Raw genomic sequence first — 12,347 nt, 5'->3', positions numbered from 1 at the left:
TCTCTCTCTCTCTCTCTCTCTCTCTCTCTCTCTCTCTCTCTCTCTCTCCCCCTCCCCCTCTCTTCTCTCTCCTATCTTTCTTTCCTTCTTTCCTCCCTTTCTTCCCTCCCTCCCTCCCTCCCCCCCTCTCTCTCCCTCCCCCCCTCTCTCTCCCTCCCTCCCCCTCTCTTCTCTCTCCTATCTTTCTTTCCTTCTTTCCTCCCTTTCTTCTCTCTCTCTCTCTCTCTCTCTCTCTCTCTCTCTCTCTCTCTCTCTCTCTCCTTTCCTTCTTCCCCCGCCCCTCCTTTCTCTCTCTCTCTTTTTTTTCTAAAGTAAGGTCTTAATAAGTTTTTGGTTTTGTTTTTAAAAGTAAGGTCTTAGAGTAAAGCTATTTAGCCTCGGTGAGCCTGGAACTCGCTATGTAGCCAGGTTGGTCCCGAATTCTCAGAGATACACTTGCGAATATCTCCTGACTACCGCCATTGAAGACATGCTGCTTGGGAATGTTTTTGAGCAGCTCCTGAAAACTCTTTACTCCAGATCAGGTCAACAACTATATAGAATGTGTAGTTTGGAGTTCATGCCCCCATTAGTGAAACAGCTGAGCAAGACAAAATACTAACGAACGACACATTTGACACCTGTAATGTATCAAGAATGAAATTGAGGATATACAACGAGCATTCTCCATTACAAAAAGAGCATCCCAAAGAAGCACATCATGACAGTGTATCATTTATTTCTACAAATGTTTATGAAGGGAATCTGCTCTGGCCATCGATGCCCTGCAAAGATGAGTGAACTCCAGTTGCTGGGGAATCGTTGTGTTTTGTAGCCCAGCTTTGTTTGGAGTGTGTCCTGTGAGGGTACTTTTAAACTCAATTGGCTCTTGCTCTTGGGGCAAGAGAGCTTGCAGTGATTTGCAGGATAGTCCTACCCTGTGAAGAACACCACAGTAACCATCAGGAAGATTCGGTTTCCACCCCTGCCATTACCACCTTTGTGTGATAAATTCCTCTGTTTTCACTTCCATGAAATGGGATCATAATTCTTTATAGAGTGGCTCTGAAGGCCACAGAAATGAAAGTGGAGGGGTAGCCAGACCAGGGTGTTAAGTACTTACACAGTTCTCTTCTATCCCCCAGTAGCCTAAGGAGTTAAACAAAGGGTGTGGCTTCTGTTCATTTTTTACATATCTATCTTGGCTGTCCCATCTCCTGTTCCTCAGTGCAGTCTCACCCTGCTGATTAATAACCAATGTCAACTGTGAACTGCCTAGGTTTAGAAAGCTGAACTACCATTTCATCCAATCTTTTTTTTAAAAAAGAATTATTTATTTATTGTATGTGGGTACACTGTTGCTGTCTTCAGACACACCAGAAGAGGGCATCAGACCCCATTATAGATGGTTGTGAGCCACCCTGTGGTGGCTGGGAATTGAACTCAGGACGTCTGGAAGAGCCGTCGGTGCTCTTAGCCAGTGAAACATCTCTCCAGCCCTCATTTCATCCAGTCTTTGAAAGGACACGTCCACAAAGGTAAACAAATGACAGAGGACGACCGTGGAAAGATTTAAGAGGCTCTCGGCTCCCTTTTAATATTGCTATTTGTAGAACTTCAGTCTTTGCCAAAGTTGGAAAGAGAATGAAGTCTTTTCCATTTTTTTTGTCATATTTTATTAAAATAAATTCAGGGCAGGAGCTTTCACACACAGGTACTGACATTGATAGAAAACAATTTTAATTAAGCACAGGACACAGGACAGTAATAGTAAACATAAAACACAAAGTCCAACGAAAGTAGAGAAGACAGTCTTACACACATACACACACACACACACACACACACACACACACACACGAGAGAGAGAGAGAGAGAGAGACAGACAGACAGACACACACACACACAGAGACAGACACACACAGAGACAGACAAACAGACACACAGAGAGACAGGCAGACAGACACACAGAGAAAGACAGACAGACACAGAGAGAGAGACAGACACACACACAGTTCCTTACCCACCTGGTCAGATCCACATGCCCCACTCTTTCCCACAAATGATAAACACAGGCACACAACGTGCTTACATATGCTCACATACATAGATTCCCACTCCCACTACCTTGTCCCTGTTCCGCACTTGAACTTAGTCGGCCTCACTTTAGGTCTCTTAGGGCTCCAGAAAGAGACTGTTTTCACAAGGGCTTTAATACCCAAGGTGCCTTCACTTTCCAGTTTACTGTTTCTGTGGGACTGAAGGCTGTTTACTTCCTGGGGTAGGTTGCGCACAGGCCGTCAGTGGATTGGCTGTTTTTTCCGTGGTCCATGTACCATGTTCAGATGCCCCCAGCTGTGGAGATTTGGCTGTTGCTTTGAGGATGTTTCATGTGCCACGTCAGTAGAAATCAGAAGGAAACCCTGAGAGGAATGCAGGATGAAGGCAATTTTTAAATTAAGGCCATATCTGGGTTTGCATGAGGGGAGGAAAGTTTCTTTGTCAGGCCCTAGAGCATCAAGCCGTTCTCAACCCCTGTGCCCTATGTGAGGGTCCCTGATGTAAGAAATCACCATTTAGATTACTGTCCCTAGATATGACTTAGGTAGTGGGGAGTGCAGAGGAGGAAGCCTGGGAGCTGTGAGGAAGTGTGCACCAGTGTGTAGGCAGGAGATGCTTTCTGAAACATATTTCCACTTTCCCAAACCACAACGACAAAACACAGAGAAGAAGGGGCAGCAGTCCCGTGAAGTTAGTTCATTAGAAGCTCCCAGGAAGCAGCTTTCAATAGGGAGCCTCCTGAGGATGGTCTTCAGGGGAAGGCCCTGAGATTCATTTGACCGAAAGGGTCAGAGAGCCAATTAGGTTCCTAGCTGTCATAGTTCCTGTGAAAAAATATTCCGCAGCCTCATGTGTTTAGAAACTTGGCCACCAGCTTGTGGCACTGTTTTGGAAAGTTTTGGAGCCCAGGCGGTGAAATTTTGCTGAAGGAAGCGGGCCGGTGGGTCATGTCTTCAGCCTTTATGGCTTGGTCTGTTTCCTGTACACTGCTTCCTGACTTCTAGGAAATGGAACCAATTATCTGATGTTTCTCTTACCACACCTTTCCCTGCTGTGGTAGACTATGTCCCTTTGAGCTATAAGGAAAAAAAAACCCACCCCAAACCAAAAAACAACCACCAAACCAACCAACCAACCAACTACTACCACCACCACCACCACCACCACCACCACCACCACCACCACCACCACCATGACAACAAACACTTTTCTTTTTTTTTTCTTTTTTTTTTTTTTCGGAGCTGGGGCCCGAACCCAGGGCCTTGTGCTTGCTAGGCAAGCGCTCTACCATTGGCAAATCCCCAACCCTAACAAATGCTTTATCTCCCAAGTTCTAAGCTGTATTCTGTCAGGCATTTGGTCACTGCTACAAAAGAAATGCCTAATACACCACCCATTTTCCTTTCTACCCAAGACACTATATATACACTTCTTTGAGTCTACTTTCTTTATTCATAAAATGAGATTCATAATCTCAACCTTACAGCTTGTCTGGTGAAATAAAAACACTTTTTTTTTTTTTTTTTTGGTTCTTTTTTTTCGGAGCTGGGGACCGAACCCAGGGCCTTGCGCTTCCTAGGTTAAAAACACTTTTTAAACTGCTTTCGTTATTCTGAGGGGGGATTAAACATGACCTCAAGGTGAAAATAGACTCGGTCTGACTTTTACATTTTCCGTTGTCATTTATAAGCTTTAATAGCTGGGTGCTTTGTTTATGAAACTCTGTGGGCAGGCAAAAGTCTATGGTAAGCAAAACGAAACACAGCGAAGGGAGGAAAAGACTCCATGGGTAAGAGAACTCTGTCCTTACAGAGGACTTGGGGTTAGTTTCCAGCATCTACACTGTGTGCCTCAGGATTGACTGTAACTCCCGTTCCAAGCGATCTAGGGCGGAACCAGTATAAACGTGGCACACATAATGCACTCATGCACACACATATCCGTACAAAATAAGATAAATAAATCTTTAAAGAAACAGTAATGAGCAAAACAGGGAGCTTGCTCTACTGTGAAAATAAATAGTAAAGAAGAGATTCGGAATCTTACCTCAAGAACTTCAATATCCGAGTTGACGAATGAGATATTGTAGGGGTTGGGAAGAGGAAACCCTTGCTGCAATTTTGCTGCAGTGTAGGAAAAAAAAAAGCGTAAGTAGTTAACTGGGCACGGGCACAGATGTTTGTGCAGACCTTTTAGAAAGGGATGAGCGAGAAGCATTTTTTATACTTTAATCTTATCATTGTTCCTGGTCTTGTTTTACTTCACACTGATATGCCCCTAGCACTTTGTTGGACAGGTTAGTAATTAATTTACATTTATTAAAAAAGTACCCGTAATTGTGAATATTTGGACGCTGGAACAAAACAAAAACACTTTCTGTTTTTTCTCAGTTACGTACTAACCATGCCTGACTATGTTTTTCATTGTCTACATATTCATAAAACATATATGTATATGTATATATATATGTGTGTGTGTGTGTATTATGTGTGTGCACATACATGTGTGTAGAGGCCAGAGAATAACCTCAGTGTCATTTTTCACTTCCATCCCTGTGGTGTTTTTTTTTTTTTTTTTTTTTTTTTTTTGGTTCTTTTTTTTTCGGAGCTGGGGACCGAACCCAGGGCCTTGTGCTTCCTAGGTAAGCGCTCTACCACTGAGCTAAATCCCCAGCCCCCCTGTGGTGCTTTTTATATGCTTGGCCCAGGGAGTGGCACTTTTAGGAGGTGTGGCCTCGTTGGAAGAAGTATGTCACTGTGGGGGTGGGCTTTGAGACCCTCCTCCTAGTTGCCTATGAGACAGTCTCTCCTGGCTACAGTCCTATCAAGATGGAGAACTCTCAGCTCCTCCAGCACCATGTCTGCCTGGACACTGCCAGGCTTCCTGCCATGATGATAATGGACTGAACCTCTGAACCTGTAAGCCAGCCTCAATTAAACCTTGTCCTTATAAGAGTTGCCTTGGTCATAGTGTCTCTTCACAAGAAAGAAAACCGTAACTAACACAGAGAATAGTATCATTTCTAGGTGACCTGGAGGAGACAGAAGTTTTATCTCTTTAACTCAAACCAAGTTAGCCTTTCTTGCTGAATTTATAAATTTTGCTGCTAACGAGCAGAAACGTGTTAACTGGGTTCCTTCAGCTCTTAATGCAGTACACTGCAAAGTTCTGGCTCTGACCCCAATTCACAATGACGCTCTAAACATGCAGGCATCAGGGTAAACGGTCCAAAGAAAACCCACAGCCTAGCTCATACCAGCGTCTCGTAATTTTTTAAGGAAGCCCTTACTGTTGGCCAGTGGGAGGACTCCGAAGTGAAGAATGGAAGACAGGATATTCTCAAATCTCACAACCTAGAATGCAAAGGGGGACTGGATCAGTGCCAAGTGGGGGATCCCTGAGAGTAGCAGGCCTTGGTTGGCTACGCAAGTCCCCGGAACTCAACTGGGTAGGAAGCCACGAGCAGAGCTTCCCCGGAGGACCATAATGCTTTGTGGGAAGCAGTGCCACCGGGTTCTTTCCTCCCTACCAGGACGACGCTTCTGGTTCCTTCTACACTGGTGATGGCAAACAGAGACGGGATAGTAGCGCATGTAGTAATTTAGGAGAAACAACGACTGCACTACTTACTTCCTGCCACTTACCATGCTGATCCTCTCCGCCATCCTGAGTGATCCCTACCTCCACCCCCGCTCCAAATGCTGACTCAGCTTTTTCAATATTATTTTCACACACGCACTGTATATCGGTTCACTATTTGTACCCCTCCAAATCGTTGCGATAGCATGCACATTCTCTCACATGCTGCGGGGGCTGGCTGGTGTGCTCTGGAAATCTGAGAAGCATTTCCAGCATTTATCCCTGTATCATGCTTCTTCCCACTCCAGGTCAAGATAGAAGACATAGGTCCCTGAAGGACTAAGTAGACCCTGCTAGAGAATCACTGTGGAGAATGTTAATGCCACGAGGGTGACATGTGTCTTGAACATTGCTGTGCTCAGTAAGAAGTTCTAATGGAAACAATGACATAGCAGGGGGAGGGGAGAGGGGGTGGAGGGTTTCTGGAGGGGAAACCGGGAAAGGTGTTAACATTTGAAATTAAAAAAAAAAAATCCAATAAAAGAAAAGAAAAAAAATTGAAAGTTCAGTGTGTGAGCATATGCTAGGCAGATTGCTACCCAGGAAATCTTGACACCGAAAGCCATGTGCTTACACCCTCCATGATAGCATCATTTGTGAACTCAAAAAGTCTGGACTGGCTGAGGTTTTTGACATCTAAGAGTATGGACATTCCAAGTTTGAAAATGTAATCAGCCTCTTCACGTTCCTGCTACCAGACAAGGCCATCCCTGCCATTGTGAAATCATAAAGCCAGACAAATCCTTCCTTCTTTAAGTTGCTTTCGGCCATGGCATTTTATCACAGCCACGGAAAAATAGCCAATACAGGGTGTCTACTCCCCGGCAGGGTGATGAAGTTAGCCATGAAATTCTGGAGCTTACATTTAACTGGAGGGGGTCATTTTATCTAGGTAACAAACCCCCATGAGAATGCCTGTTTTTCTAGCACCACACATAGTCTTTACAGTTCTTTTCAAAGCTCTGTAATGTGAGTAAAAGTATTTTGCTAACTGTAAATGAATGAATAACGTAAAGGCCCCAGGTTCAGTCCCCTGTGCTGCAAAATCAACCAAACAAGTGAACAATAAATTCCAAAGCTCAAACTTAGAATTATTGAGAAATCATCAAAAACAACATATATGAGCCACGGGACAACAGAATTCTGTTTCTCAGGCCTTTCTCAGGGAGCCCTGAGAGCTTGCATTCCTACCTTAATATCCCGTGGGCTGTTCTCTGGCAAAGAGAGGCGGAATCTGGAAGGAAACAGGAGGAGGTTGAAGGAAGGTAGACTCATGGGGGTAGATAGGTGGCTCAGAAGTTAAGAGTTAAGAACGGGTGTTGCTCTTGCAGAGGATCAGGGTTCAATTCCCCATCACCCACATGGTGAGTCACAGCCATTTGTAACTCTAGTTCCAGGGATCCAATGACCCTTCTGACCTCCGCAGGAATCAGGCACATGGTACACATATATGCAAAATATTCATACATATTAAATAAAATCTAAAAAATTTTTTTTGTAAAAGAAAGGCAAATTCTAAAATAAGAAATGATGGTGCACACCTTTAATCCTGGCACTCCAGAGGCAAAGGCAGGCAGATCTCTAAGTTCGAGGCCAGCCTGGTCTATGGAGTGAGTTCCAGAACAGCCAGGGCTACACAGAGAAACCCTGCCCCCCAAAAACAACAAAACAAAATGGAAAAAAAAACAAACAAAATAATAAGGAACAAAACAACAAAAGAAAAGTAGATTTCTTTTTACCTTTTAACATTTTAAAGAAAAAAAGAAAACAAATCACTAATGAAAAACTTGCACATAGCCAGGTACGACAGCGGACGCTTCCGAACTCAGCATTCAGGAGCCTGAATCAGGATTAGGAATTTTGTGCCCACCTGGGCTACCTGGCAAGATATTACTACAAAAACCAACAGACGATCCACAGACAGACTTGGAAGGCCATGGGGTCTACAGCATGCATCTTCCCCCCTGGTAATTAGCTGCTTAAGAAACAGACTAGAACCAAGCAGACGGCTTGGATCTGTCTTTGGAGTGACTCTGTCAGTGCTCTGGCCTACATGTGGGCCTTTACGGTTGGCAGTCTGGAATGCAAAGCATCTTTGCACACTGTGTAGATCTTATGACTTTCCCTAGGCCTCTGCTTTCTCAATTGTGAAATAGGTGTGTGTGTGTGTGTGTGTGTGTGTGTGTGTGTGAAAATTGACTGAGATAACGCTGTAAAAGGTCAGCATGGGTACCTAGTATATTATTACTGCACTGTGCAAAATGCCAAAGGCCAGCATATAACTTCCTTGTGATTCCCTGTCAAATAGCAAGATGCCACATGGTCTCTCTGTTGCCCTTTCATCTAGGCTCCACCCCACAGTTACCTGCAACAGTCAGGTGTGTCTGACTCACTATAAAAGGGCCTGCTCCTTATCACCCCCCCTCCCGTGCTCATGGCCGGCCTCTACACCTCTCCCTCTCCCTCTCCCCCACTTTCACTGTCTCTACTCCCTCTACACCCCTCCTCATTCCCTGAATAAACTTTATTCTATACTACACTGTCATGTGGCTGGTACCTCAGGGAGGAAGGGGCCTCTGCATGGGCCCACAGAGGCACCCCTTCCCGCTTCCCCCACACCATACACACCCCACCAAACAACACCTTTTCTTTATCTTTTTACCTAACAACTCTCTCTTCCTGTTCTCCTAAGGGCTCTTCCACCAGTGAGGGTAACAGGAAGAACTTGTAATTAGTGGGGGAGACCCCTTCATTTTGCAGATTAGAAAACTGAAGTCAAAAGTGAATAAATGGTAACTGTAGGATAAGAACCCAGGAGCTACCTCCCCACCTTGAGACAAGATCTTTTCATGTAGCCAAGGCTGGCTCTGAACTCCTCCGCCTCCCGCATACCGGGATTGCAGCCCTGTGCAATACACCTGGCTAGAACCTGGTTCTCCTGATGTCCGTTCATCTCCCCTCTTCCTTAGATTTCTGTGGTTCACTTTTGCCCAGGTCTATCCAGCTTTCTTCTGAATCTGCCCATCTCTAGACTTGATCTTCTCCACTCCACCTTCTTTGCCACACCCAGGGCACGCTGTAGTATGGATCTGTCCAATGAAGACACATCCCTGACCAAAACTTTTTAATGGCTCATAGTAAAGTCCAAGTTGCTTACACGGCACGAGAGACTTCCCTCTACCTTGCCTCCCATTTGCCTCTTCTGCATCGACTATAGATTCTTTTGAATCTTGAATTTTATCCTCATTGGCCTGGAACTATAAAATGAGATGCTGTTTTATCCACCAAGCATTACTGAGCTGAGGTTTAAAAAGGTACTGGCACCAAATGCATATCCAAAATAACACATATTCACCTAAAATAACATTGCCTCTCACGTGCTTCAATTTAACTCCATCCACAGTCAGATGCATTTTCTGTTGGTTACATTTAAATATATGTAATATACCTTAGGCTGGAGCCTCCAAACATTAGAGGGGCAGAGGAAGATCTTATACCTGAGAGAGATTTCCTTTCTTTACACATTTCATGATGTGTTGGATTTTCTCTTTCACTCGGGGTGTTTTCTGTTTTAGAACTGGGCCCCTTTTCTTTCTTTTTGATTGGCTAACCTTCACTTTTTTACAATTTATAATAATTATTATTGTTACTATTTATTATTAAGTGTGTGTGTGTGTGTGTGTGTGTGTGTGTGTGTGTGTTTGGAGGTTGGAAGTCAGCTGGTCCTTCCACCATGAGTGGATTTCAGGGATTGAACTCAGGTTGTCAGGCTTGCTCCGAAAGCACTTCTACCTTCTAAACCATATTGCCGGCCTGGTCAGCTCTTTTGAGTACTTGCTACCTCTTCTGAGAATCTTTCTGTGACTGCAGTTAAAACACAGATTCTCATGGAGGCATCAACTGATTACCAGGTACCAGGTTTGAGATAGCTTTCAACCCACAAGTAATGCTGCAAACCTTAAATGTGGTACAGAACAGAGGTGATGTCCCTGGCACTGATCTTGGAGGATCCACGAGGCATCTTAAAAGGCTCTGTTGAGGAAGTGGGAGGAAGGTGACCCCCCAGGCCCCCCGCCCCCCGCCCCGAGCACGCTGTCTATTCTCGTGTAGAAATCATGTGGGAGCACAGCCTTAAGTCTCCTTTCTTTCTTGACTAGTCAATTCCGTGTGCGGCTGCCTCGGGAGCACCTGCCACGAGAGCGCATGCCTGGGAAGCGCATGAACTATACCCTGCCTTTTTCCTAGGGCCACCTTAATCACTTGGCATGCTCACAGCTTCCTTTCCTAGGGGACTCTTATCTCTAACTGCAGAAACCAAAGCCAGTGTCCTGGCTCTGAAAAAGACAATCCCAACTCAGACCAGTAGGTGACGCCTGAGTTCAGTTTTCGAACTATCTTCTATCTGGCTATCAGCTGCTACCGCGAGCAAACTCCTACTGTTGGGCCAGAGAGTGGTTGAGAAGGAAGCCAGCAAAATCAAAGGGCCCTTCCTTGAAGACAAATAATACTCTCTCTTGGGCTAGGCGTGAGGCACAGTGACAGAGCCCACTTAGTATGCTTGTGGCGCAGGGTTCCATTCTTAGCAACACACACGCATGCAGGCACACAGAGAATATAGCCCACTTAAAACGTTTTAGAGAAAGCGTATTACCTGTGATGTAAACCAGAGTAAAACTGCAAACTCTTAAGCATAGTGAAAGGCCATCCGTGACCTGAGTCAATATGGTGAAATCGGTATAACAAAAGCCAAGAGGCAAGGTCAAATGCAGGGGTCCTCCGACGGGTGTCCCAAGGGAGACGAGAAAAGCCAGTCCTACTTACTACCTGATGCCCTCTGCCCTCCTGTTTCTATTTCAGTCTGTGACCGTGAACTTACTAAGGGGTGGGATCTAGTCTTAATGATGGTATCTCGGTGTTGAGTACACATCTCAGCGCGTCTCAGCACCCAGCATGGCTCAGTCGGATGTTTCTTGAGCACCTAACGTGTTAGTTCAGGGGGCGGTGCTAGAGATGATGTGGGCACAATTGGACCTGGCTAGAGTTCTCAGAGAGCCCACAGCCTGGTGGGAGGTCGGGAGCATTATCGACAAAGTTTAACCACAAATCGGGATGAATGATCTGAAGGGAAGAAACGAGTCATCGAATCACATGACAGAGACACTTGACCTGGCTTGGTAGGTGCGGGGGAAAGTTCCCAAAGGAAGACTTCTTGAGCTGAACCAGGATGGGCAGAGTTGAAAAGGAAAACTGGAAGGAAGAGGGAAGGGGGCCTAGCAGAGGTCTTTTGAGGGAACAGAATCCCGGAGAGAGCACAGGAAAATGGTGCTGGAGAACCAGATGAGGCTGCCCACACTGGGTGACCCGCACCACGTGGAATTCAATCTTCACTCTAGAGGCTTTGAGGATGCAAGGGGCTGAGAGATGACAGGCCAAGAGCTTCCTAGGTGCTCATTCAATGCTCAGCCATCAGCTAGGGCCTGAAGAGTTTAAGTTCCCAGAGGATGATACAAAGGTGGTTCTTTTGTGGATTTACGTCCAATAAAGATGGCCCAGGAATTCTAAAACTGTGTGAAAAGGGGGGAGAAGTCAGTGGGGACTAGAAGGACGTACGTACAGACATGTGTGTACAGTGGGGAAAGGCAGTCCTGGGGCAAAACAAGTTGTCCTTTGAGGAAAACACGTCATATGCACCTCTAGAATGATACTTTGAGTCCACTAATTGCAGACTAGATAGGGACCATTGTCCTTCTTACTGTTCTCTGGGCCAAGAACAGTACAAGGAACAAAATAGGTGCTTAAGAAATCATTACCGAACACACGCATGCACACACACACACACACACACACACACACACACACACACGAGAGAGAGAGAGAGAGAGAGAGAGAGAGAGAGAGAGAGATGGGTACAGAGTACTTGCTGGAATGGAATGGGGGTCTCTTTGAGGTTTAAGGCATTCTAAACAAAATTTTAGGAAGTCGGGAGGGAGCTGGGCTGGGGTTTGGAAACTAGGACCGATAGTTGAAGAGCTTTAGATGCCAGACTGTGGTGCTCTCCCTAAGGCTTTGGGTTTCCCCCCTCTCTCTGACTCCTCCTTCCCCTTTTGCTATGCATCTGCTTCTGGGTTGATCTCCTAGCTTGGCTCTCTCTTTTCCTCCTTGGGCAGCAGCTGAGATTTACAGCCTGCCTGCTCCAGGGTCTTTCTTTTTAACTCTAATACAATTGCCCTTGAACTTAAAACCAAGCCAAGCAAACCACACACACACACACACACACACACACACACACACACACACACACCCAACGAGCTGTAGGTTTAACCTTTTTTTTCCCATGGAGAAATACCCACTAACAGGCAACCATTCCCCACTGTTTTAGTCTTAGTTCCTCCCTGGAAATTCTCCAGAGAAGAATCCATTCAGTTTCCCCCTTTACCAGAGTCCAAAGCATCCTTACAGTGGAAACTACAGACTCATTGTATCTGGATATGTGTTCAGATGGCTCATGGTGGGAAATATCTACCTGCCCCACCTCTGAGAAGAAGAGTTAATAATCAGCTGTACTTGTACTTTCTCACTATGTTGCTTGGGAGAAGCTGCAGGGTGCGCGCGCGCGCGCGCGCGCGCGCGTGTGTGTGTGTGCATGTGTGTGAGTGTGAGAGTGTGTG

General features: G+C 45.5%; 1 protein-coding gene across 2 annotated transcripts in view; it reads right to left on the bottom strand.

Moving 5' to 3' along the window:
* Nucleotides 1-1,545: 1,545 nt before the first annotated feature.
* The window catches only part of Bpifc (BPI fold containing family C), a 57,456-nt gene continuing 46,654 nt past the window's right edge, over nt 1,546-12,347 (bottom strand). Inside the window, exons 13-16 of one of the 2 annotated variants that reach the window (XM_008765224.4) lie at nt 6,871-6,913; nt 5,330-5,393; nt 4,087-4,163; nt 1,546-2,402 (exon numbers count right to left, since the gene is read on the bottom strand). In XM_008765224.4, the coding sequence (XP_008763446.3) occupies nt 2,280-2,402; nt 4,087-4,163; nt 5,330-5,393; nt 6,871-6,913 (307 nt within the window). In that variant the 3' untranslated portion in view covers nt 1,546-2,279. 2 annotated transcript variants of the gene reach the window in all.

This window comes from Rattus norvegicus, chromosome 7, assembly GCF_036323735.1.
Source record: "Rattus norvegicus strain BN/NHsdMcwi chromosome 7, GRCr8, whole genome shotgun sequence".
Classification (NCBI taxonomy): Eukaryota; Metazoa; Chordata; class Mammalia; order Rodentia; family Muridae; genus Rattus; species Rattus norvegicus.
Note: the sequence above shows the minus strand (reverse complement) of the source record. Positions and strands in the feature narration are given on the sequence as shown.